The sequence below is a fragment of the Paroedura picta genome, chromosome 13 (assembly GCF_049243985.1).
Source record: "Paroedura picta isolate Pp20150507F chromosome 13, Ppicta_v3.0, whole genome shotgun sequence".
Lineage (NCBI taxonomy): Eukaryota > Metazoa > Chordata > Lepidosauria > Squamata > Gekkonidae > Paroedura > Paroedura picta.
In genome coordinates, this window is record NC_135381.1 from 46617235 (window position 1) to 46644829 (window position 27595).

The 27595-nt window shown below is 51.7% G+C and overlaps 1 protein-coding gene across 1 annotated transcript in view; it reads right to left on the reverse strand.

Annotated features, from left to right (window-relative positions):
• MSN (moesin) overlaps positions 1–12887 on the reverse strand; it is a 51931-nt gene extending 39044 nt beyond the window's left edge. The window contains exon 1 of the mRNA XM_077307257.1: positions 12730–12887. Within this exon, the coding sequence (XP_077163372.1) occupies positions 12730–12741 (12 nt within the window). The 5' untranslated portion in view covers positions 12742–12887. The remainder of the gene's footprint in view (positions 1–12729) is intronic.
• Positions 12888–27595: the final 14708 nt, after the last annotated feature.

A 27595-nucleotide genomic window follows, 5' to 3' on the forward strand; every position in this document is an offset into this window, starting at 1 on the left:
TGGAAATCCAGCCATTTCCCTTTCATGGGTTCAAACTCCCACAAATGTGCTCTTCCTAATGAGTGCAAATAAAAGGCTTGAGGCAGGGCCCCACGTGGGCCCTGAATGTACAGCAATGCAAATCCACTGGGCACCACACGCCTCACTAGGCCGTGGGCATGAAAGAGGGCTTCTGGGAATCTGGAGAAGCTGAGCTTGTGGGGAACACAAAGATGGCAATTCCCCCTGCCGGAAGGTCTGGCTGGCTGTTCCAGCTTCCGCTGCGTGGAGAAACATCAAATGACCCCCCCCCCGGCACACACGCACACACACACACCCCTTGTGAAAACTGGAGAACTCAGCCCACATTGCCTGGACTTCACCTTTGCCTCTTGGTGCTGAAGGTTCAAAGCACGGCTCATAAATCACTGAGCGGCTTTGTCTGCCGCTGAGTTTATAAACATTGAAATAATTCCCCAAAGCTTCTGTTCTCTGGGATTAACCTGCCACAACTGGGTAAGGCTCTAGCCCTGCAGTCAAGACTTTCCCTGGGTGCATGCAAAGATGCCATGCACACCAATTTGCAGCCAACGCGCAACCAACCAACTAGGATGTGGCTGATATCCTACACAGCCAGTGTGACAGAGCTGGGGGTATGTGAGGACAACCAAGGTATTTAGAAGGGGAAAAGCTGGTTCTTCTATGCTGCTTTACTCTTCCAGAAGGAGTCTCAAAGCGACTTACAGTGGCCTTCCCTTTCCTCTCCCCACAACAGACACCCTGTGAGGTGGGTGAGGCTGAGGGAGCCCTGAGATCACTGAAGAAGAAAAAGAGTTGGTTCTTATATACCACTTTTCTCTACCCGTAGGAGTCTCAAAGTGGCTTATAATCCCCCTCCCTTCCTCTCCCTCAAAACAGACACCCAGTGAGGGAGGGGAGGCTGAGAGAGCCCTGAGATTACTGAAGAAGAGTTGGTTCTTATATGCCGCTTTTCTCTACCCGAAGGAGTCTCAAAGTGGCTTACATCCGCTTTCCCTTTCCTCTCCCCACAACACTCTGCTGCCTCCTCCTTGGCCCCTGCTGGGTCTATGATATCCAAGCATCTTTCTGAGCCACTGAGCACTTTGGGATCCTGGCACAGGGCGGTGAGCACACATACACACATTGGCTGCCAAGCAACGCCCCCCACACACAGAGGGAGCCCCCCATGGGCAAGGAAGCAGGGACAATTTAAAAAACAAGCACTGGGGAAGAGGAGCAAGAGGGAATCAAAACAACGCTCCAGTGGCAGCGGCAGCTGAAACAAGGTGGCTTTAATCTGTCCGGCCTATCTGACCTCCAGTGGACAAAACAGAAGCCCTCCTGGGCCAGAGTGCCACATGGCTGCTCCCACCTTCTAAGAACACTGGGTGGGCACCAGAAAGGGTGGCAGAGGGCGCCTGGGGCACATGGGCACCATGATAGATGGGGACCACTGCTCTGAGCCATCTACGCCCCTCCCCTCCTCACCATGGCTTGAGCACTCCCCTGGCCTCTTTCTAATGCCGCTCTTTTTGGCAACTCATGATGGTCAGCTCACAACCATCCAACGAAGCCAGGAAAGCCTTTGACCTCTCAACAAGGCCACCCTGCAGACTTCACAGCAGAGCCTGGTCCAAACTCACATTTTCCCCACACTCAAGACACTGGCCACGTTTTTCAACTAGAAGGCCGCCTCCCTTTTGTTTTGAGGAACTGATGACCACATTTTTCACACCACGATGCACCCTTTTGCACCCCGAAACCCACAGCGGTGGAATGGAAGGCATCTCAAGGTGCTGGTCCATCTGCCGCTCTCCTCGGCAGTGCCCATGAGTGTGCAAACTCAAAGGACAGTGCAGCTTCCCAAAGCAGCACCCTATGCAGGACAAATACTTTGGCAGGACCAGGTCCAGCCCGGTGCAGTGGTTATACCAGGCTGCAACAGGGAGGGGTCAGGGCTCAAATCCTGATCCTGCGATGAAGTTTTGGGCTGCCTTCAGGCCAGTCACACTCTTGGCCTCACCTGCTTCCAAGAATGAAACGGAGAGATGGATAACCATGCACCAATGAGTCCCTTGAAGGAAGGATGGGATAAAAATGTGAGGAAGACTGCCTGTGCCTTGAATAGATCTTGGTTGGTCTTAAAGGTGCCTGATTGGACTCCAGTTTTGTTAAACAGAACAAAAGTAGCCAATAAAGCAACAATAGGGATGCTACATGCCAGGGCCTCGAACTTTCTGGGAAAAGGCTTCAGTCAGCATTCTAAATTATGGCGATGCCAGTTCACCTTTCAAACTATTCTGCCACCAAATCATGGAGTTTCACCAGGACAGCAAGAGAGACAGACGTGATTCTTCAAAAGCTGCATGCCCACCACATGTTGTCCCCAGCAGCTATGGCCCCTGGTCCAGGGAGCCGAAAAAGTAGTAAGGGAAACACAATGATCTCCTTTGCATTCTTGAGGGGGATTTTACCAAACTGCATCTGTTTTAATTCTGAACTGGTGTATCACTGATGCACCAGCCCTTCCCCACCCAAGTGAGACAATGATTATACGCTCTCCCTAAAGGGATCAGGGGAGCAAGAAGGAGCCGTCATTCAACACAGACTCCAGGGCAATGCTGCAAAGCAGCCACAGTAATCTTCATGTCTGCACTTCGCCACACACTCCTCTTACACAATCACTAGCCCTGCCTTTATGAGAAAGCTTTGGCAGCAGTCCTGTGAGGGGCTGCAGTGGTCGGGTCAATGAAAACAGCCACTCCGTGAGCCACCTGGACAAAAGCACTTCTGCTGGGGATTATTAGGAAAGGGACTGAAAGCAGAGCGGCCTGTATTATAAGAATGCTATTTGAGAAGGACCCTACAGAGGCTGCCTTCAGCTACAGGGCTGCTTCCACCACGAATGCTGGAGCTAGTGGGAAGCATTTCACATGGTAATGGGCAGGAAGCTGCCTTGTACTCAACCAGATCTTTGGGCCATCAGTGTTGCCTACTCAGGCAGTCAGCAGCAGCTCTCCAGGGTCTCCAAGTACTAACTGGTCTTTTTAAAACTGCAGCTCTCAGGGCCTGGACTGGGGCCCTTCTGCATGCCAAGCAGATGTTCTGCCATTAAGCCACAGTCCCTCCTCTTCCTATGCCTTAGCCTCAGGAACAAGAGAATTCTCTCCCCACAACAACCAGGAGTCGGTGGAGAACTGTGCATGTGCCATGTAGACTTTTACGGCCTTCTGCCGCTTATGAGCAACACTAGCACAGCAAACCCTTGTCAACTGTTCAGCTTCTGCCCGGGCATGAGTTTCATCAACTGGGAGAAGCCAAGCTTCCGTTTGGGCCTCTCCACAACGTCTTCTGCAGAATCACTGACTTCACCCCAGCCGGAGGGCAAGGGCAGGGCAGGGCGGGTCCTGCCCGCTTTCAAGACATTGTCAGGACTGCCAGAGACCAAACAGCAAGCTGCTTTTGCAGCACAGTGTTGAGGAATGGCTGCTCTTTCCAGGTTGAGAAAAACTGATCAGGGAAGGCGTGCAGCCAGGTGACAAGATGGGGACAAGCAAAAACACACTTACTGCATCACCCAATCAGCAGTTTCACGTGACCTGAAGATGGTGCAAAGAGACGAGCTTTATAAAGCCCTCCGAAAGAAAACAGCAGCCCTGGGACAAACCCAGCCAAGGATTCAGGGGAAGCAAGGACAGTACCCAAGTGTACAGGACACCTGCCTGGTCACTGGGGAAGTCACTGATCTGCCCTCCAAAATGCAGTTGGGGTCTTCCCTTTTAGTTATCCCCCTCCGAACACCCCTTGCCTGGCAGCCAGACAATCTCAGGATCTCCTGGCTTATAACACATGCGATAAATAAAAATAGAGAGCAATCAGGTGAGATCTTCAACCAGAGGTTATCGGAGGTGACCATTTGCAGCTCCATGATCCCACTGCAACGACGGCAGCATGGCTGGTGGTGGCTAGGATGTGGAAACACCAGGGCACACCCAAAAAGGCGGGGATTGGCTTGAGAAACGGGGAGAGTTGGCCAGAATGGCTAAGCTCACAAGCCTAATGAACAATCGCTCTGCAGATGAATTCCGGGAACTCTGGAGCTATTGTGCTGACTGTCTCGGCAGTTAGTTAAGGAATGGCAAGGCATAACGGACTGTAGTCTATGGTTTATGCATCTTCTTGTCTCTTTTCTCTGTTCTAGGCAAACTTCAATAAACACTGGTTTACCAGGACCTTAAAAAAAATCCACCATGTTTAACAAGGATGCTGAAACAAATAATGCCCCCCCCCCAGGAAAGCTGAGTAGGCGGAAGGTGAGACCCCTTCTTCCCTCCACAGCACAGCTCTGGGTTGCATTAGGGAGCACAGCTGGCGCAGAGAGAATCAACAGGTGAGAAGCCATGGCCCGGCTGTTGTGGGAACAGAGGAAGGGAGGCTGGACTGGCTCAGGCCTGCAAAACTGTCAGGTGATAAAGTCAGGGCTTCTCTCCAAGCGGGCCTGGCTGCTGGAGCCTGGGGGGGGATTGGGGGGGGGGAATGATTCAGCTCCAGATAACAGCGGCTTTATTGTGCTAATTCGGGGAGGGCCCCATGAATGGGGAGCACCAAATAAGGCCTTTTTTTTGAGTTGCACCAGACTAGGGACGAGTCCAGTAGCTGACATCACTCAGAGGAAGCATTTAGTCACCAGGCTCTCTTCAAATGCTGGAAAGCAGCCAGCAGGAGTCTCTGATCTGCCCATCCCGCCAGAGCTGGGAGCAGGGAGGGCGGAGGTGGGGGGGGGAGGGAGGGAAGCCTGCCCACCACAAACGGGCTGAATAAGCCAGTTTCAAAACTGCACACCTTCTGGCTCAAGGGCCGCCGTTTCCTGCCAGGCACGCAGGGGAAGAGGAGGCACCACAAAGCTGAGCAGCTTCCTCTGGAGGCAGCAGCCTCGTTTCCTGGGGGGGAGGGGGGGAGGCCCAACTGGGCTTCGTTTGCCAGCCGAGTTGCATTCCCTGCACCAGGGAGCGTTCGACAGGCCTCCGAGGAAGGGAAGTCAGCGTGGACAGGAAGGGGAATTTATTTCTGCTATTCTGGGAAGATTTTTAGAAACTGTAACAAAAAAGAGACCCATTTAGATCTAAGGGCCATCTCTTTCACACACAGAGGCTCACACCCACCCACGCAAGACAAAGGGGCGGGTTTCGGCAGGCTGCGAATCACCAAATTCTTGCAATCTCATTTACCAGTCCAAACAGGTTGAAGCACATTCCACAGCCCACCTAAGAGAGCCAACCCCCCCTCCCCCCATACACAGATGCTTCTCAGCACGTCATTCTGGTTCACACAATGTGGCCCACCCCAGAGGAGACGGCTCAGGCGGTAGGGTTATCAATTCCAATTTTGGGAAATTCCTGGAGAATTGATGGGGCCTGGGGACACTTGTGGAGGAGGATTAACCAGGCATGATACCACAGAAGCCTCTGAAGCTGTCATTTCCTCTAGTGGAAGTAATTTCTCTAGTCTAGTAATCACTTGTGTGAGAAATCTCCAGGTCCCAGCATCATCAGGTGAGCTGACCTGCCCCCTCCCCAAAACAAGCTCACAGGGCATCCATGGATTGTGCAGAAAGGCCAGCTCAGGCATGCCAAGTTCATCTTCACAGTTTCTGTGCAATCACACAACCATTAGTGACACACAACCATGTGTGATTGTACAGAAAACCACTTGATGAATAGCAGAGACAGCTAAGTGCAATCCTGTTGTCTCTTTGGTCCCCAGAGCGGGCCAATAAAACTGGCCTCCCAGAATCCCCCAAGACCACAGCCCCCACCAGGCAGACAGGAATCACCTCCCACAGCAGCCCCCTGCCCCATTTGAAAACAGGAAGGCAAACTGTTCAAACTACAACCGTATTCCAGGAAACACTCCACACAACACTCCACATGACCAAAGTGTGCGCTCTTGTAAGACCAAGAGTTTCACTTCTATCTTTAAATCATTACACCCAGAATAAGACTCAGAATAAACCCGACTTCGAGGTGCCCCCAGACTCAGGCTTCGTCCTGCCGCTTCAGACCCACAGGGCCCCCCCTGGATCCCCCTGGAGAAGTCCTCAGGCACAGGGAAGATTATCCCCAGAATGACCCTCTGGGGATCTTCAAGGTGCCCCAGACTCAGGCTTTGTCCTGCTGCTCCAGACCCACAGGGCCACCCCCTGGATCCCCCTGGAGAAGTCCTCAGGCACAGGGAAGATTATCCCCAGAATGACCCTCTGGGGGTCTTCAAGTTGCCCCAGACTCAGGCTTCGTCCTGCTGCTTCAGACCCACAGGGCCACCCCCTGGATCCCCCTGGAGAAGTCCTCAGGCACAGGGAAGATTATCCCCAGAATGACCCTCTGGGGATCTTCAAGGTGCCCCAGACTCAGGCTTTGTCCTGCTGCTCCAGACCCACAGGGCCACCCCCCCCCCCCCCCCCCCGATCCCCCTGGAGAAGTCCTCAGGCACAGGGAAGATTATCCCCAGAATGACCCTCTGGGGATCTTCAAGGTGCCCCAGACTCAGGCTTTGTCCTGCTGCTCCAGACCCACAGGGCCACCCCCCCCCCCCCCCCCGGATCCCCCTGGAGAAGTCCTCAGGCACAGGGAAGATTATCCCCAGAATGACCCTCTGGGGATCTTCAAGGTGCCCCAGACTCAGGCTTTGTCCTGCTGCTCCAGACCCACAGGGCCACCCCCTGGATCTTACATGACGTTCATATAAACACACGTGAATGAGTAATTACTAAAGGAGCAAAAAGTTCAGTTCTTCAGGCAGGTGGTCAATGAAATCCGGTTTCCTGCTACAGGCTGGAGATATTTTGCTGGCGGCCAGGAAGGGCCCTCCAGCATGACAGGAAGAGTCCAGCAGGGGGGAGCCCAGGATGGCTACAGGAAGTCACTAAAGCACTTAGCGGAAGAAGAAACGCAGCAGTTCAGCTTAAAGAACGGCGCGCACGCTGCAGATCCCCTGCAAGGCGCCTCCTGGCCCTGCTGCTTCCTCCACCCTCAGAAACAGTTTCCGGAGGAGGGACCAGCCCCTCAAATGGGGCTCCAGCGTTTAAGCTGAAGGGGCCAATTTGTGGTGCTGGAGAAGGCAGCAGAGCTTTCCTTTTACTTGGGCGAACTCTCCTGCCACTCTGATGCACAGAAACTGCCCGTGGCCTGCAGTTCCAAGAGCTGCCATCCTGAGCACCTTTAGAGGGGCTCAGTTTTAAATATTTATCTTTACATTTATACCCCACCCTTCCCTGGAGGCTCAATTCTAACCCACGCTAGGGATCCCTCTGATCCATCATCAGCCAAGGAAAACCAACCACTGCACAGCCACAGGGAGCCATTCCCAGCAGGTCTATGCTCACTTTCGGGCGATGGGTCTTGGGAGCACGGCCCTGCGTGAGTCAGCCAGAGCCTCGTCATGCACAGAGGCCACATGGGCTAGGACTCAACCCCCACTTCGAAAGCAGCAGCCGTTACTCACGGAAGAAAGCACACGCCCAGTTTTCCCAGCCAGCATATGCCCAGCTAAGCCCTGCGCTTTCTATTTTGCCGATTTGCTCCCAGTGCACCAAACAGGGCTGCATTTGCTGCTTTCCAGTACAGTTCATCCCCCATAGATCTCCAAAAACTCCTGGAGCAGATAACTGGGACTTTCTCAACTTTTTTTACCGTTAAGAAACCCCTGAAACATTCTTCAGGCTTTGAGAATCCCCAGAAGGGGCGTGATGGTGCCGAATGTGGTTGGGAGCAGAGCCACACCCATCCAGGGCCCCTTCCCCTGCCCCCCTTTCACCCGCCATTTGGGGAAAGGGGGGCAGGTCAACATGGCCATATATGGTCACTTGATAAATGTTTAACAATTTTAAAATATGTTTTGCTTAACATTTCTGGTGAGGCCTTCGAGGAGGAGCTGGTCTCATGGCTTAAGAGCAACTCAGTGCTTAACACCCACTCAGGGCAGCTGTCCTGCCCCTGAGTGCCTCCTCCTCCAACCGGCTTACCTGTCTGTCCAGTGGCCAGCCAATCGCCTTCCGTCCCCCATCACCCCCTCCTCCTTCCACTTCCCTCTGAGGCTCGGAGGCTGCAGATCCCTGCCAGTGAGTTCCCTAACAGCTGCCTGCAGCCTTTCCAGATCCTAAGGGCGGGGGGGGGGGGGGGGAGGCCATCCACAGATTTCTTTCACACAGACACACATCCAATCTAGTATCCGTTGTATTCCTGAATGCAACAGGCTTGGGTCTTAGTATAAAAAGAATTAATTAACTCCCACCCATCCAGGAAACCCTTCCAGGGCTGTCAAGAAGCCCCAGGTTTCACATAACCCTGAGCTACCTATAGAGAGCTGCTACCTGGGGAAGGTGCACAGAGGAGGAAGTGGGACAAGACTCCCCAGTTCTTTAGCACAGCAACTCAGAGGGGGGGGGCTGCAAACCAACATCCTCGGAAGGTCACTATCCCAGGCAGTGCTTTTCGGAGAAGCCATAAATTGCTCAGCTAGTGGAATGCCAGACCCTGGACCTTCAGGAGGACTGGCCGGCCCCAAGAGCCAAGGGCTTACTGAACAGCCGTGGGCAGGAGGACCAAGCAACCTCCAGGACTCCCACGCATGCCCCTCCCACTGATTTCAGCAGGCTTTTGCTGCAGATCAGAAGGGATTTGCTTCCGTAGCAACAAGACCTTTGCTTGCCAGGAGGAACTAAATCTTGGCTTCCTGGGACTGGCAGGCGGCCCTGGAATCAAGTCATAGAGATGGAGATTCCAGAAGGGCTTTCAAAGAACATTTTGAGGCTGCCTCTCCAGGAATCCTGCTCCAGGCGGCTTGCAAGCAAATCAGGACAAACATGCCAACAGAAGATGGAATTAAGTTCAAAATAAATTATTAACATTGCAAAAAAACAAACAAACAAAACAAAGCACCAGCAACCCCAACCAGAGTGTTAGGCTCTGTTCTGCATTGCTCTGAGACAATGCACCAGTCCATCAAGCAAGCAGGGTCAACCGCTGCTGTCCCCAAAGGATTTCAAGAAGGGGCTTCACTGGACTCAGGCATGGCATCTCCCTGGCCCTTTCTCAAGGGGGGTGGGGGTGGCAGAGGGGATCCAACCCTGACCAGATTGGACGCTGAGGGGGAAGAAAGAAGACAGCTCTGGCCAGCAGGAAGCTAACAACAAATTTAGCCACTTCTGGACAGCAAACGTCATGACTGGAGTGCCACGCAAGACTCTAGGAAACCTCTGTGGCATGGAAGCTTGTTCTCCGACCCAGGACCAAAAACACATTCTCTGCTTAACCAACCTCACAGGGTTGTTGTGAGCAGAAGGGAAAGTGTAAGCTGCTTTGGATCCCAGTTGGGAAGGAAAGAAATGAATGGAAAAAAGAAAATTCTCTACCAGCCTCTTCAGTCCTTAGCAATGCCGGACTCCTACTCACAGCCGGGACTGCCCTGAGCACAGAAGACTCTCTCCTGAACAAACAGAAAGGTTCACACACACATGAACCTGGTTTTATGTCCACATGGCGGAGTGATTAACGGCACACACCAATAGACCGTTGTAGAAGTAACTCCTTGGAAGGGTAGATTTGCATCTGTGCAAACAGTGTTTATGGTGGAGCCCATTCATATATTCAGCAGCCGACAATTAAGCAGAGAGAAATCTAATGATGTGCATTTTTGTGCGAACCAGCCAACTGGGAGCGGCAGGCTAAAAATCGAAATAATAAATGAATAATAAATATATAAAAGTGGGCTAGAACTACCCTGAAGTTTATTCGAGTCACCCCTCCTCATAACTTCTGCCTGCATTTAGCAGTACCCAGAGATTCTCTGTTACAGAAAGAGGGACCGGCAAGCTACACTGTATGTTTCAAACTTTCAAGCTATTGGGAAACTTGGGGGAGGGGAGGGTTTGTTAGTAAGCATCAGTCTGGTAAAGCAGACTCTTGCCCCACAAATCCCTCTCCGTGCAGCCAGCACATTCCAGAGAGAAGAACACTGTGTCAGACCAAGACCTGGGAAACCCCCGGTTCAAATCCCCTCTCTGCCATGGAAACTTTGCTCCCTAACGTGCACGCTTGCTGTGAGGATAAAACAGAGAAAAGAGAACAACATAATCTGCTCCGTAAACTCACAGGGGAGAAAGGGAAAGTATAAATGAAGGAAATACAGACAGCTGCTCCCAGAGGTGACAGGGAAGGTGGGGCAAAGCCCAAATGAAGCCCCCTCCCCCCCAGCTGGGCCAAAGATCATCTTCTAAGCACAAGCTAGTTTCTGAAAAGAGGCTGTTCTTATCCTATCTGATTTCTTTTTCTTTTCAGTCTCCCCGAGCATCAGAACTGAAGATCTGTGCAGATAACCCTTCTTTCCAGTCACAGGAAGCTTCCTTCTTGATCTGATGTTTATGTTTCCAAAACAGAGATCAGTTTCTTTCACATGCTGAAGAAGATGGAGCAGGAATCCTAAGCAGCATAGAAGAAGAACTGTACTCCCTTGTACGTAGAAACACTCCAGATTTTTTTGTTTTACATTTATCAGGAAGCATCACAGGACCAGAAAGCAGGGTTGGAAGAGCATGATTAGAAAGTCCCTGCTTCAAATCTCCACTATGTGAGGGAAGCTGGCTGGTGACCGTGGGTCAAAGTGGTGCTTTTGTTGTAAAGGTAAAGGTATCCCCTGTGCAAGCACCGGGTCATGTCTGACCCTTGGGGTGACGCCCTCCAGCGTTTTCATGGCAGACTCAATATGGGGTGGTTTGCCAGTGCCTTCCCCAGTCATTACCGTTTACCCCCCAGCAGCAAGCTGGGTGCTCATTTTACCGACCTCGGAAGGATGGAAGGCTGAGTCAACCTTGAGCCGGCTGCTGGGATTGAACTCCCAACCTCATGGGCAAAGCTTTCAGGCGGCTGCCTTACCACTCTGCGCCACAAGAGGCTCTATTTTTGTTGACACAGCTTAAATTTGCAAAGATCAGAGCACCAGACAGCTTAAAAGAATAAAATAGCTTTATTAAGAACAGAAACAAACCTAACTTTCTAATGGTGCTTTGTTCATTTTGTCTGTTTTGGATGCAAGCAGGGAGGAAGTCACCAGTCCAGCCAAACAGGACACAAAAGATCATCTGAAGAACATCAGGAAGTTCTTAATCTAGCTAAACCAGGCTTTCTCAACCAGGGTTTCATGAAGCCCTGGGGTTTCTTGATGGCCCTGGAAGGGTCTCTTGAATGGGTACGAGTGACATATTCTTTTAATGTATTAAACATTTATCGTGATAGGAAAATATATGCTGCCAAGAGGGTGACACAGGGGCATAAGAGCCAGGCAACCAATGACAAGACCTCTGACAGCATAACTCCAAACTGGAGCTTTAAGTATCCACGGCTGTCTCTAGAAGCAGTTCCCAAGATATGAAGTCAGCGGGACATCTGCATAAATTGTGAATGGTTTGTCCAGCCGCTGCTCTCAGTGGTGGCCGAAGCAGCCCATAAGTAACTGCTCCTCCCAGTAGCTGCAGAAGGGCGTGCCTCGGGACTGAAACAGGAAGAGACACCTGGTTACAACATAGGATGTCTTTGCGGCAAGAGGCCCGGGGACGTTCTGCAGTCAGGCATGGCGCCCACAGCACGTTCCTCACTATGGGCTGATGCAAGTCCAGAAGCCACCCATCCCCATGAAGCTGGCACTAACATAGTCTGCGCGGAAGGATGCCCCGGCCTCCTCTTTAGCACCCTTGGGGGATCCACTGAGGCTGGCAATAAGGAGAGCCACGAACAGGGTGGCAAGGAAGGAGCCCTCTTGCACAGCACTGCCCCCTTCTTGCTACACGTTTCTTGAAGCCTCTCCCTGTAGGATCTCCAGGTCTGCTCCCCGGGAGCCGCTGTATGGTTCCGCCCCTTCCCTCTTTGTTCAAAGCGCTTTCCCCCGAGGAACCGGCCATAAGAGCATAACAGAAGCCATGCTGCATCGAGGGCCCCAATCCAGAAGCCCCCCCCCCCCCAGCATCCAGAGCCTCCCTTTCCCGGCCGCGGGTTCCAGCTGGACTCTGCGGCTCGCCGCCCCTCCCCCGCCCCCGCCCCCGCCCCCCCCCCCCCCGGCACCGCCGCTTTCAGCCGCCCAGGCGGCTCCTTCATTCCGCCGAGTCAAGTAGGGGCTTGAAGGGAACTCGGCAGCTGAAAGGCGCAGCCCAGAAACGCGCTCGAGTCAAGGCGAGGCAGGGCGAGGCAGCCCCCCCCCGCCCCGCCCGGGACCCCGAGGCCCACAAGGAAGGAAGGAAGGAAGGAAGGGACGGGAGGCCAGCCGGCCGGCGCTCCTGCGTCTCCTCGTGGGCTGCGGAGATGCGCGCCTGGCCCCCGGGGGAGCAGCAAGGCAGCCCGGCCGAGATTTCCGCGGGAAGCCACAGGCCCACCGGAGGGCGGACCCCCCCCCCGTCGGCCCTCCCCCCCTCCCTCCCCCCGGGCGGCCGCAGCCACAGCCACGGGGACACACGCGAGCTCCCCCCCCTCCCCGGGCGACTCCCGTCGCCGCAGCCAGGCCAGAGGAGAGCGGGGCACGGGGTCTTCCCGCTCGGCCTCCCGTCGCGGGCCCAGAGGCTGAGGAAGACGCCCATCCCCATCCCATCCCCCCCCCCATCCCGGGCTCCCAGGCGGAGCAGGGCGGCCCCGCCGAGCCTCCCTGCGAAGGCGCCCCAAGGCCACCCGCGAGCCCCGCGGCTCGTACCGTTTTGGGCATCTTGCCGGCGGGCTGGGCGCGGCACTGGCGGCTTCTGGCGGCGGAGCGCGGAGCCTCTCGCGACCGGGACCCGGAGCCTGACTGAGCAGCGCCCGCCCGCCCCCTTGCCTTCGCCGGCCCCGCGGCCCGCCTTCCTTCGGGGCCGGCGCCCGCAGCCCCCGCCCCGCCCCCCCTCCCTCCCCGAGCAGCGCGCCTGGCCGGCCCCGCGGTTGCGCACGTGGGAACGGCCGGCCAGACGGGCGAGGCTGCCGGGGCAACGCCGGGCACCGTTCGCCGCAGGAGCCCCGCCGCGCCTGGGCGGCCGCCCTGAACCAGACCCCCCTACCCCCCCCCCCCCCGCCGCCGCTGCGGAGCTGAGGGAGGGTCGCTTGGTGCGCGCCGCCTGCCCTGGCCGGGGGGGGGGGGCGTCGGGGGGCTTCGCGGGAGCGCAGCGAGGGCTCGAATTGTGCTGCAGGCGCGGAAAGCGGCGTTCCCCAAGAGGGCGGCGCTTGCGCCCCAGAGACGCTGTCGTGGCCGAAGCCCTCACAACAGCCGCGCGAGGTAGACTCAGGCCCCAGGAGAGCGGCGCCGGGCGAGGCCGCCGACAGCCGCAGAGAGCTTGTTTCGCCGACCGGCGGGCGCTACAGTTGAGCCGGGCGCCTTCGCGGACGAAGCCGGAGGACGTTCTCCATGGGGCCGTTCGGATGCGGCCGAGGGCGCTGGGCAGGCCGGCCAGCCAGCCAGCCATCCATCCAAGCGGCTGAGCCCGGCCGGGGGAGGGGCCGCCCCTTCAGTCCCCCGCAGTGCCGAGGACCTAGCAGCCGCTTTTGCAAGGGGTTATAGAATCATAGAATCAGAGTTGGAAGGGGCCATAGAGGCCATCTAGTCCCTCCCCCTGTTCAATGCAGGATCAGCCCTAAGCATCCTAAAGCATCCAAGAAAAGTGTGTATCCAACCTTTGCTTGAAGACTTCCAGTGAGGGGGAGCTCACCACCTCCTTAGGCAGCCTATTCCACTGCTGAACTACTCTGACTGTGAAAAACTTTTTCCTGATATCTAGCCTATATCGTTGTACTTGAAGTTTAAACCCATTACTGCGTGTCCTCTCCTCTGCAGCCAACAGAAACAGCATCCTGCCCTCCTCCAAGTGACAACCTTTCAAATATTTAAAGAGGGCTATCATGTCCCCTCTCAACCTCCTTTTCTCCAGGCTGAACATTCCCAAGTCCCTCAACCTATCTTCATAGGGCTTGGTCCCTTGGCCCCAGATCATCTTCGTCGCTCTCCTCTGTACCCTTTCAATTTTATCTACATCCTTCTTGAAGTGAGGCCTCCAGAACTGCACACAGTACTCCAGGTGTGGTCTGACCAGTGCCGTATACAATGGGACTATGACATCTTGTGATTTTGATGTGATGCCACTGTTGATACAGCCCAAAATGGCATTTGCCTTTTTTACCGCTGCATCACACTGCCTGCTCATGTTTAGTTTACAATCCAAAAGTACCCCAAGGTCTCGTTCACACACAGTGTTACCTAGAAGCGTATCCCCCATCCAGTAGGCATGCTTTTCATTTTTCTGACCCAGATGCAGAACTTTACACTTATCTTTATTAAATTGCATCTTGTTCTCATTTTCCCATTTTCCCATTGTGTTCAGATCTCGTTGAACTCTGTCTCTATCTTCCGGAGTATTTGCCAGTCCTCCCAATTTGGTGTCATCTGCGAACTTGATGAGTAGTCCCTCCACCCCCTCATCTAGATCATTAATAAATATGTTAAAAAGTACCGGGCCGAGCACCGAGCCCTGAGGTACCCCGCTACTCACCTCTCTCCAGTCTGATGAAACACCATTGACAACAACTCTTTGAATGCGGTTCTCTAACCAATTCCCTATCCACCTAACTATCTGAAAATCCAGGTTGCAGTACTTCAACTTATCCATCAGAACATCATGGGGAACCTTGTCAAAAGCTTTACTAAAATCCAAGTAAATGACATCAACCGAATTTCCCCGATCCAGCAAACCTGTTACTTGGTCAAAAAAGGAAACTAGGTTGGTCTGGCAGGACCTGTTGGAGACAAATCCATGCTGACTTCCTTGGATCACCAAATTGTCCTCCAGATGTTTGCAGATCGCTCCCTTTAATATCTGCTCCATTATCTTCCCCACAACAGAGGTCAGACTCACTGGTCTGTAGTTTCCCGGGTCATCCTTCCTCCCTTTTTTGAAGATCGGAATAACGTTTGCTCTTTTCCAGTCCTCCGGGACATCTCCAGTCCTTAAAGAGGTTCCGAAGATGATGGACAATGGCTGTGCAAGTTCTCTGGAAAGTTCTTTGAGTACTCTCGGGTGCATTTCATCCGGACCAGGGGATTTGAACTCATCCAGTGCAGCTAAATGCCTCTCGACAACCTCTCTATCCATGTTAACCTGCCACCCAGACACTATCCTTTGGCTACAGCCATCTCTAGATGTGCCTAAACACTTTGACCTGTGGGAAAAAACAGATGTAAAATAGGCACTAAGCCTTTCTGCTTTCTCTGCATCTTTCGTTAGAGTTTGTCCATCCACACCCAACAGCGGGCCTATTGCCTCCTTTACTTTACATTTGCTCCTCACGTAACTGAAAAATCTTTTCTTGTTACAATGGGCTTCCCTGGCCAATCTTAGCTTACTCTCAGCTTTGGCCTTTCTGATGATTGATCTACAGTGCCTAGTAACCTGTAGGTACTCTTCTTTAGAGCTTCCCTCCATTTCCTGAACATTTTCCTTTTCTTTCTTAGTTCCTCTTGAAGTTCTCTGTTCATCCAAATAGGCTTCTTAGAGCTCCTGCGGTGTTTTCGTATTTCTGGAATAGTCATTGATTGAGCATGCATTAGCTCTTGTTTGAGTAGCGCCCACCCTTCACATGCTCCCTTCCCTTCCAGCATTCTCGTCCATGGTATGACACTCATCATGTCTCTGAGTTTATTAAAGTTTGCCCTACAAAAATCCAACATCCGCGTCTGGCTACAAGCTTCCTTGGCTCCCCATCTCAAAAGGAATTCTATGAGGACATGGTCACTTCCCCCTAGGGTCCCCACCTCCTTCACCTCATCCACCAACTCTTGCCTGTTGGTCAGTATTAAGTCCAGTATGGCTGAACCTCTTGTGGGTTCATCTACCATTTGATAAATGAAATTGTCAGCCAGGCAGGTCAGAAACTTGCATGACTGAGGACGCTTCGCAGAGTTTGTTTCCCAGCACACATCTGGGAAATTGAAGTCACCCATGGTGACAAGGTCCTGCCGTTTGGATATTTTCTCAAGCTGCTCACAAAGTGCAGCATCCACATCCTCTCGTCGGTCAGGCGATCGGTAGCAGACACCAACCACCACACTGTTTGTTTTCCCCTCGCTTATTTTCACCCAGATGCTTTCCACTGTAGATATGCTCTCCTTCACTAGAATTTCCTGACAGGTAAGCCCTTTCCTCACATACAGTGCCACTCCTCCACCTCTTCGATCTATTCTGTTTTTTCTGAACAGTTCATATCCATCCACCATTACATTCCAGTCATGAGAATCATTCCACCAAGTTTCTGTGATGCCTACTAGATCATACCTTTCCATCAGCATGAGAAGTTCCAGCTCTTCCTTTTTATTGCCCATGCTTCGGGCTTTAGTATAAAGACATCTGAATCCTTTTACTTTTGGTTCCCTATGAGCTGGCCTTGCCGGTTGGGCTGCCTCCGATCGTTTTCCTTCCATACACTCCCTATGTTGATCGTCTCCTTCCCCTAGTGACTTTAGTTTAAAGCTCTCCTGATGAATCTCCCCAGGTTCCTGCCAAACACATTCTTCCCCAGTTTCGATAAGTGCAGTCCATCAGGTGCTAGTAGGCCTTCCTCACGAAATCCTATCCCATGGTCCCAGAAACCAAATCTCTCCTGCCGGCACCAACTACGCAGCCAGTGATTCACCTCCATTATCTTCCTCTCCCGACGCATTCCTCTTCCCTTGACAGGCAAGATTGAAGAGAATACCACTTGTGCCCCCATTTGCTTGAGCTTCCTCCCCAGATCTTGATAGTCTTTTTTAATAGGAGCGATGGTATTCAGGGACATGTCATTTGTTCCCACATGGACCATCACAAATGGGTAGCGATCCGTAGATTTGAGGAGTTTGGGCAGCCTTTCTGAAACATCTTTAATTTTCGCCCCTGGCAAGCAACACACCTCTCGGGTTAGGGGGTCGGGCCCAGCCACATGGCGATCCATTCCTCTTAGCAGGGAGTCTCCAATTACCAGTACTCTCCTTTTTTTTTCTTCTCAACTCCATTTCCTTCTGTCCCCATGGCCTCTTCCCTTTGTCTTAGAGTTTGTTTTGGGACCTCTTCCCTTGTTGACCCTTGCACCTCCTCTGCAAGGGCCTGAAATCTATTCTGGAGCTCCAAAGGCCCCGAGAACTGTCTCGCCCTTCGCCGTTCAGTTTTTTTCCGAACTGCCTGCAGAGGCTCCCTATTGTGGTCAATCTCCTTGTCCTCTTCAGGACTGGTTGTATTCTCTTTATTCTCTTTATTCCATGTTGCAGAGCTCTGGACTACGAACACCTCCCCTTTCTTACTTTGGGTCAGAGTAATAATTCTGTTTTCTAGTGCCCTAATCTTTTCCTCCAGAAGTCTTACCAGCTTACACTTGGGGCAGCTGTAGTCCATCTTGTCTTCTGGGAGGAAGGCAATCATGTCACACTCACTGCAGATGATGGGATGAGTGTCCTGGAGGTCCATTGTAATGTCTAGGCAGTGGAAGTACTAGGGAAATATAATCTACTGATTCTAATTGCTCGGCCAAGAACCCCAGGCTAAGAGCCACAGGCCAAGAGCCCTTTGTCTCTCACCCTTCGGCTCGCGCCTCTGGTGAGGAGTAGCCCTTTTTAATCCTCCCAACAATTACCCAGCAATCACCTCACCCAGGCAGCACAATAGCCTCACCTGGTCAGCAGCAACTCTCCCCAGTAGCTCTCTCCACGTGCTCTCAGTTGTCTGAGCTCTGCCTCTGGTGAGGAGCAGCCCTTTTTAAGCCTCCCAACAATTACCCAGCATTCACCTCACCCAGGCAGAACAATAGCCTCACCTGGTCAGCAGCAACTCTCCCCAGTAGCTCTCTCCACGTGCTCTCAGTTGTCTGAGCTCTGCCTCTGGTGAGGAGTAGCCCTTTTTAATCCTCCCAACAATTACCCAGCAATCACCTCACCCAGGCAGAACAACAGCCCCACCTGGTCAGCAGCAACTCTCCCCAGTAGCTCTCTCCACGTGCTCTCAGTTGTCTGAGCTCTGCCTCTGGTGAGGAGTAGCCCTTTTTAAGCCTCCCAACAATTACCCAGCATTCACCTCACCCAGGCAGAACAATAGCCTCACCTGGTCAGCAGCAACTCTCCCCAGTAGCTCTCTCCACGTGCTCTCAGTTGTCAGAGCTCTGCCTCTGGTGAGGAGTAGCCCTTTTTAATCCTCCCAACAATTACCCAGCAATCACCGCACCCAGGCAGCACAATAGCCTCACCTGGTCAGCAGCAACTCTCCCCAGTAGCTCTCTCCACGTGCTCTCAGTTGTCTGAGCTCTGCCTCTGGCGAGGAGCAGCCCTTTTTAATCCTCCCAACAATTACCCAGCAATCACCTCACCCAGGCAGCACAATAGCCTCACCTGGTCAGCAGCAACTCTCCCCAGTAGCTCTCTCCACGTGCTCTCAGTTGTCTGAGCTCTGCCTCTGGCGAGGAGTAGCCCTTTTTAAGCCTCCCAACAATTACCCAGCAATCACCTCACCCAGGCAGCACAATAGCCTCACCTGGTCAGCAGCAACTCTCCCCAGTAGCTCTCTCCACCTGCTCTCAGTTGTCTGAGCTCTGCCTCTGGTGAGGAGCAGCCCTTTTTAAGCCTCCCAACAATTACCCAGCATTCACCTCACCCAGGCAGAACAATAGCCTCACCTGGTCAGCAGCAACTCTCCCCAGTAGCTCTCTCCACGTGCTCTCAGTTGTCTGAGCTCTGCCTCTGGTGAGGAGTAGCCCTTTTTAATCCTCCCAACAATTACCCAGCAATCACCTCACCCAGGCAGAACAATAGCCCCACCTGGTCAGCAGCAACTCTCCCCAGTAGCTCTCTCCACGTGCTCTCAGTTGTCTGAGCTCTGCCTCTGGTGAGGAGTAGCCCTTTTTAAGCCTCCCAACAATTACCCAGCATTCACCTCACCCAGGCAGAACAATAGCCTCACCTGGTCAGCAGCAACTCTCCCCAGTAGCTCTCTCCACGTGCTCTCAGTTGTCAGAGCTCTGCCTCTGGTGAGGAGTAGCCCTTTTTAATCCTCGCAACAATTACCCAGCAATCACCTCACCTGGTCAGCACAATAGCCTCACCTGGTCAGCAGCAACTCTCCCCAGTAGCTCTCTCCATGTGCTCTCAGTTGTCTGAGCTCTGCCTCTGGTGAGGAGCAGCCCTTTTTAAGCCTCCCAACAATTACCCAGCAATCACCTCACCCAGGCAGCACAATAGCCTCACCTGGTCAGCAGCAACTCTCCCCAGTAGCTCTCTCCACATGCTCTCAGTTGTCTGAGCTCTGCCTCTGGCGAGGAGCAGCCCTTTTTAAGCCTCCCAACAATTACCCAGCAATCACCTCACCCAGGCAGCACAATAGCCTCACCTGGTCAGCAGCAACTCTCCCCAGTAGCTCTCTCCACATGCTCTCAGTTGTCTGAGCTCTGCCTCTGGTGAGGAGTAGCCCTTTTTAAGCCTCCGAACAATTTTTTAAGCCTTTTTAAGCCTCCCGGCAGAAGGGGGGTCAACATGACCATATATGGTCATATCACTCAATACATGTTTAAGACATTTACAAAATATATACAAAGAATTAACTCCCACCCATTTGGGAAACCCTTCCAGGGCCATCAAGAAACTCATAGAATCATAGAGTTGGAAGGGGCCATACAGGCCATCTAGTCCAACCCCCTGCTCAACGTAGGATCAGCCCTAAGCATCCTAAAGCATCCAAGAAAAGTGTGTATCCAACCTTTTATCCTGATATCTAGCCTACATCGTGTCCTCTCCTCTGCAGCCAACGGAAACAGCATCCTGTCCTCATCCAAGTGACAACCTTTCAAATACTTAAAGAGGGCTATCATGTCCCCTCTCAACCTCCTTTTTTCCAGGCTGAACATTCCCAAGTCCCTCAACCTATCTTCATAGGGCTTGGTCCCTTGGCCCCAGATCATCCTTGTCGCTCTCCTCTGTACCCTTTCAATTTTATCTACGTCCGTCTTGAAGTGAGGCCTCCAGAACTGCACACAGTACTCCAGGTGTGGTCTGACCAGTGCCGTATACAATGGGACTATGACATCTTGTGATTTTGATGTGATGCCTCTGTTGATACAGCCCAAAATGGCATTTGCCTTTTTGCCTCCAGGGAGTCAAGGAGTCCTGGCTGAGAACTTGTGAACCTGCCCAACTACGATGGTCTTCTTCAGAGGCCCAGCCTCAGCTCCCCCGTGCCTTTGGAGGCCACCAAGGAGAGGGCCTCTTCACCCGTGGCCCCAAAGCACTCAGGCTCCTTCCCCAGGGAGTTTCTTCTGGCTTCTGTTGCCATCTTCTGCCACAAGGGAAGCCTTTTCTGGTCCCTCCTTCCTAATCAGGGTTTTGTATGAATTCTAACTGCTTTTTGTTGTTCTAGCAATGAGTGGGGGTTTTAAGGGGGTGATCTTAATATTTTAAAAGTTGTTTTTTAATCTTGTATGTTTTAAATTGTCAGCTGCCTTGATGAAGAAGAAGAATTGGTTCTTATATCTTTTCTCTCCCCCTTCAAGGATCACTGCCTTGTTGTGGCAAGGGGGCTTGCGTAGCTCAGTGAAGCTATGAGCTATACCGTGCAGGGCCACCCAAGACGGACAGGTCATAGCTGAGAGCTCTGACAAAAGGTGATCCACTGGAGAAGGCAATGGCAAACCACTCCAGTATCTTTGCCATGAAAACCCAATGGACAAGTTCAAAAGGCAAAACGATATGACGCCGGAAGATGAGCCCCTCAGGTCGGAAGGTGTCCAATATGCTACTGGGGATGAGCAGACGGCTATTACGAGTAGCCCCAGAATGAATGAAGCAACTGGGCCAAAGCCGAAAGGACGCTCAGTTGTGGAAGTAACTGGTGACGAAAAGACAGTCCGATGCTGTAAAAAATTTTATTCCATAGGAACCTGGAACGTCAGATCCATGAATCAAGGCAAGCTGGACGTGGTTAAACAAGAGATGACAAGACTGAACATCGACATTTTAGGAATCAGTGAACTAAAATGGACAGGAATGGGTGAATTTAATTCAGATGACCATCAGGTATACTACTGTGGACAAGAATCTCACAGAAGAAATGGAGTAGCCTTCATAATCAATAAGAGAGTAGGATAAGCAGTCTTGGGATACAATCCCCAAAATGACAGAATGATCTCAGTTCGAATCCAAGGCAAACCATTCAACATCACAGTGATCCAGGTCTACGCCCCAACCACTGCTGCTGAAGAAGATGAAGTTGGCCAGTTCTATGAAGCCCTACAACACCTTCTAGAAGCAACGCCCAAAAATGATGTGCTTATCATCATGGGGGATTGGAATGCTAAAGTAGGAAGCCAAAAGATAACCGGGATAACAGGCAAGTTTGGCCTTGGAGTACAAAATGAAGCAGGGCACAGGCTGGTAGAATTTTGTCAAGAGAATACAATGGTCATAACAAACACTCTTTTCCAACAACCCAAGAGATGAATCTACACATGGACATCAGACGGTCAACACAGAAATCAGTTTGACTATGTGCTCTGCAGCCAAAGATGGAGAAGTTCTATACAGTCAGTAAAAACAAGACCAGGAGCTGATTGTGGTTCAGATCATCAGCTTCTTGTTGTAAAATTTAGGCTTAAATTGAAGAAAGTCGGGAAAAGCACTAGGCCACTCAGGTATGAACTAAATCATATCCCCAACGAATATACAGTAGAGGTGACAAATAGATTTAAGGAATTGGATCTGATAGACAGAGTGCCTGAAGAACTATGGACGGAGGTTCACAACACTGTACAAGAGGTAGCAACTAAAACCATCCCAAAGAAAAAGAAATGCAAGAAATCAAAATGGCTATCTGAGGAAGCTTTACAAATAGCTAAGGAGAGAAGGGAATTGAAAGGCAAGGGAGAAAGAAAGATACACCCAATTGAATGCAGAATTCCAGAGAAAAGCTAGAAGAGATAAGAATGCCTTCTTAAATGAACAGTGCAAACAAATAGAAGAAAACAATAGAATGGGGAGGACCAGAGATCTTTTCAAGAAAATTGGAGATATGAAGAGAATGTTTCATGCAAAGATGGGTATGATAACGGACCAAAATAGTAGAGACCTCACAGAAGCGGAAGAGATTTTAAAAAGGTGGCAAAATGATATAGAAGAACTATACAAGAGCGAGCTTAACATCCCTGATAACCACAGTGGGGTAGTTACTGACCTGGAGCCAGACATCCTGGAATGTGAAGTCAAATGGGCCTTAGGAAGTCTGAGCAACAATAAAGCTAGTGGTGGTGACAGCATTCCAGTTGAACTATTCAAAATCTTAAAAGACGATGCAGTAAAAGTGCTACACTCAATATGCCAGCGAATTTGGAAAACTCAACAATAGCCACAGGATTGGAAAAGGTCAGTTTACATTCCAATCCCAAAGAAGGGCAATGCCAAAGAATGTTCAAACTACCACACCATTGCACTCATTTCTCATGCTAGCAAAGTTATGCTCAAAATCCTACAAGCTAGGCTCCAGCAATATGTGGACCGAGAACTTCCAGAAGTACAGGCAGGATTTCGAAGAGGCAGAGGAACTAGAGATCAAATTGCCAACATACACTGTATCATGGGCAAAGCTAGGGAGTTCCAGAAGAACATCTACTTCTGCTTCATTGACTATGCTAAATCCTTTGATTGTGTGGAGCACAACAAATTGTGGCAAGTTCTTAAAGAGATGGGAATACCAGAGCATCTTATTTGTCTCTTGAGAAACTTATATGCAGGTCAAGAAGCAACAGTGAGAACTGAACATGGAATCACTGATTGGTTCAAAATTGAGAAAGGAGTTTGGCAAGGCTGTATACTGTCACCTTGCCTATTTAACTTGTATGCAGAGCACATCATGAGAAAGGCGGGGTTAGAGGAGTCACAAATTGGGATCAAGATTGCAGGGAGAAATATCAACAATCTCAGATATGCAGATGATACCACTCTAATGGCAGAAAGTGAAGAGGAACTAAAGAGCCTGTTGATGCGGGTGAAGGAGGAGAGTGCAAAAGTTGGCTTGAAACTGAACATCAAGAAAACGAAGATCATGGCATCCGGCCCTCTCAATTCCTGGCAAATAGATGGGGAAGAAATGGAGATAGTGACAGATTTTATTTTCCTGGGCTCCAAGATCACTGCAGATGGGGACTGCAGCAAAGAAAGATCACTGCAGATGGGGACTGCAGCTTGCTCTTGGGGAGGAAAGCTATGGCAAATCTAGACAGCATCCTAAAAAGCAGAGACATCACCCTGCCAACAAAAGTGCATTTAGTCAAGGCTATGGTCTTCCCAGTTGCAATGTATGGCTGCGAAAGTTGGACCATGAGGAAGGCCGAGCGTCAAAGAATTGAGGCTTTTGAACTCTGGTGCTGGAGAAGACTCTTGCGAGTCCCTTGGACTGCAAGGCGAACAAACCGGTCAGTCCTAGAGGAGATCAGCCCTGACTGCTCTTTAGAAGGCCAGATCCTGAAGATGAAACTCAAATATTTTGGCCACCTCATGAGAAGGAAGGACTCCCTGGAGAAGAGCCTAATGCTGGGAGCGATCGAGGGCAAAAGAAGAAGGGGACGCCAGAGAATGAGGTGGCTGGATGGAGTCTCCTAAGCAGTAGGTGCAAACTTAATGGACTCCGGAGAATGGTAGAGGACAAGAAGGCCTGGAGGATCATTGTCCATGGGTTTGCGATGGGTCGGACACGACTTCGCACCTAACAACAACAACAACATCTTTTCTCTACCTAAAGGAGTCTCAAAAGCGGTTTACAGTTGCCTTCCCTTCCTCTCCCCACAACAGATACCCTGCGAGGGAGGTGAGGCTGAGAGAGCCCTGAGATTACTGAAGAAGAATTGGTTCTTAGATGCCGCTTTTCTCTACCCGAAGGAGTTTCAAAGTGGCTTACAATCATCTTCCCTTTCCTCTCCCCACAACAGACACCCTGTGAGGTGGGTGAGGCTGAGAGAGCCCTGATATCACTGCTTGGTCAGAACAGCTTTATCAGTGCCATGGTGAGCCCAAGGTCACCCAGCTGGCTGCATGTGGGGGAGTGCAGAATCGAACCTGGCATGCCTGATTAGAAGTCCGCACTCCTAACCACTATACCAAACTGGCTCTTGTTGGCCCTTGTAAGGACTGAAAGGTGGGATATGGAAGGAAGGAAGGAAGGAAGGAAGGAAGGAAGGAAGGAAGGAAGGAAGGAAGGAAGGAAGGAAGGAAGGAAGGAAGGAAGGAAGGAAGGAAGGAAGGAAGGAAGGCAGGCAGGCAGGCAGGCAGGCAGGCCAGAGTCTTATGGCCAGGTGGACTGTTTGGTGGTGGTACCAACTGCCCTTTTCCAGATCCCCCCCCCCCGGATTTATGGTCCTGATTGTCTGTTAATGTTCCCCCCCACACACACACACACCAAATATCTTCTATTTGAGAGATGGATCACACATTAGGGAAATTTTCCTGGCTGCACACCCTAGCCAGCCGTGGCACGAAGAGCTTCTTCGTCAGACTGGACTGAGAGCTCAGCCCCGTGTTGAATCCACATAGAGTCCCAATAAGAGAAAAATAAAAAGTAAGCTTGAGTCCCAGAGGGTGGGGTTAGGCGGCCGGCCGTCACTTCTGTCCTCAGATCTGGCTCACCCTGGGCTGCTTCTTTCCATCCCAGCTTTGGATCACTTCATTTTGAGGCAATCTATTTTTAGAAAGTTAAAAATAACCAGGGAGTTGCTAGATAGTTCCCGTCAGTGGCTTTTTGAGAACATAAAAAAAAAATGAAATAAACTTTGGCTTCTGTACTTTTCAACAAGTTTCCAGAAGTCTGTAAATCTGCTAATTTTGGTCATAATCTTAAAAACACTTTGATGCCTATGAAGCCCACTGAATATCATAGGACTGACTTCTGAGTAGGCCTTAGGGTCCCCTAGGCTACAATCCTAAGGACCAAGACCATTGAACACAAGAGGATGTCTGGAAAGAGTGACGAGATGGCTCAAGCAGAGTCGTCTGCAGGTCAGCCCTTCAAAGACGGAGGAGGTCCTGGGGCTGGGCAGGAAGGGCCAAAGTGAGGAAACGCAACTACCCAACTTGGACGGGGTGCAACTGTCAGTGGCGCACTCCACCAGAAATCTGGGCATGATCCCGGATGCTTCCCTCTCCATGACAGCCCAGGTCACAAGAGTAGCACGGCTGGCATTCTTCCACCTGCACCAAGCCAAACTACTAGCACCCTACTTGGCCCCAGAACACCTGGCCACAGTGATCCATGCAACAGTCACCTCTAGACTGGATTCCTACAACTTGCTTTATGCAGATGTACCTTTATCCCTGATCCGGAAGCTACAACTGGTCCAGAATGCAGTAGTCAGGGTCCTCACAAAAATACCTTGGAGAGCCCACATTTGGTCCATACTGCAACATCTTCAATGGTTACCAGTTGAATCCCAGATCAGGCTTAAGGTCTTGGTAATTACCTTCAAGAGCGCAGAGTGGTAAGGCAGCAGAAATGCTGTCTGAAGCTGTCTGCCTATGAGGCTGGGAGTTCAATCCCAGCAGCCGGCTCAAGGTTGACTCAGCCTTCCATCCTTCCGAGGTCGGTAAAATGAGTACCCAGCTTGCTGGGTGGTAAACGGTCATGACTGGGGAAGGCACTGGCAAACCACCCTGTATTGAGTCTGCCATGAAAACGCTAGAGGGCGTCACCCCAAGGGTCAGACATGACTCGGTGCTTGCACAGGGGATACCTTTACCTTTAATTACCTTCAAGGCCATATGTGGTCTGGGTCCAGCATACCTGTGAGACTGCCTCTCTGCCTATATCCCCCAAAGAGCTCTATTCTCAGCCATGACACCCAGCTGGTGAAATCTGGCCCAAGGAAGCATGGTTGGCCTCAACCACACCCAGGACGTTTTCCATCCTGGCCCCCACCTGGTGGAACGAGCTCCTAGAGGAGACCAGGGTCCTGCCGAAGCTAGCACAGTTGCGCAGAACGTGCAAAAAGGAGATCTTCCACCAGGCATTTGGTCAAGGTCAGTGGCAACATCTATTGGGCCCCCAGAACTCTCCTATCAAGATACGCCCAGGCAAAATGTTATCTCACTGCAGATGATGCCTAAGACTGCCTAAGATGCGTGGCTGCCTAAGACTGAGACTCAAACGAGCTGGCCAGGGGACATGGCTCCACCCACCCAAAAAATCAATAGGCAATATAACAGTCCGTTTATTCTTCTATGTGTCAAGCAGGCATAGAGTGGCAGGCTCCCCAGACAGAACTACATGAGTCTCTGGTCTCCAGGAACAGAGTCTCTGTTCAGCCTCACAGAATCTTTCTGTGCCTGAAAGCTTTTGGTGACAAGGCCTGATTAGCAGCAGAGATGTTCTGAGGCTCTGGGGCGGTGTCCCCAACCTTTTTATCACCAGGGACCGATTAATGCTTGACAATTTTACTGGGCCTCGGGGAGGGGGGGTAGTCTTTTGCCGAGGGACATTGCCACCGCCTGAGCCCCTGCTCCATTTGCTTTCCCGCCGGCGCCCCCAACTTCCCACCGCCCGCTGGGGGATGCTGCCAGCAGCAGCTGCGTAGTGCCATGCCAAGGGGGAGCCCCAGCCACGGAGGCCGCTGGAGAGCACCAAAGGTGAGCCGGTGGCAGAGTGGCAGGGCAGCCCCTGAGGCAGCAGCCGGGGTGGAGGATGAGGAGGAGCCGCGGCCCAGTACCAATTGATTCACGGACCAGTACCGGTCCCCAGACCAGGGGTTGGGGACCGCTGCTCTAGGGCACAAGTGAGCCTCATTCATGGCTCTTTTTGCTCTTGCCCAGGGTTTGTGGGAAAAGTGCATGCCTATTGATCTTTGTGCGTTCCCTGCACAGAGGGAGATATCTGTGTAAAGCAATGGTTCTCTGCACTGTAGTATGTGCCACAATTTTAAAAATCCCTGCCAAAGACGAGGGAATATTTTCCTCCCCTTTTTGTTTGGCTGCGGTTAGGAAAGATCAACAAAGCATGGAGCTTATCCTTTGTTTGTTGATTCTCTTTTGGCTCTGGCACCGTCCTGTTTGCTCACAATTGATAATGTGGTGAAGGACAATGAGCTGCTCCCACCAGCCCTCTGAAGGGAGATAAGAGGACCCGATACTGGCCAGCCATCCCCAAGGAGCCTGTCTGTAGCAGCTGCCCTTGGTCAAGGGGGAGACTCTATGAGAGCCAATGCCAGGCCTTCTGCAGAAGATGGGGAGTGGAGAAACCAGCAGAAACCCTTTTGCAGCAAAGAGTTAGGGTTGCCAGTTCTGAGTTAAGAAATTCCTGAAGACTTTGGGGGTGGAGCCAAAAGTGGATGGGGCTTGGGGCAAAGGGAGATCTCAGTGGTCATTTTCTCCAGTGGTACTGATCTCTGTTGCCTGGAGATGAACTGTAATTATGGGGGATCCCCAGGTCCCACCGGGAGGCTGGCATCCCTAGAGTGAGAAGACAGGGAGACTGTTATATACAAAAACATGAAAACATTCATTATTACCTAAGATTCACAAATGGATAAATATGGTAAAACTGGCCGGAATGGCTAAA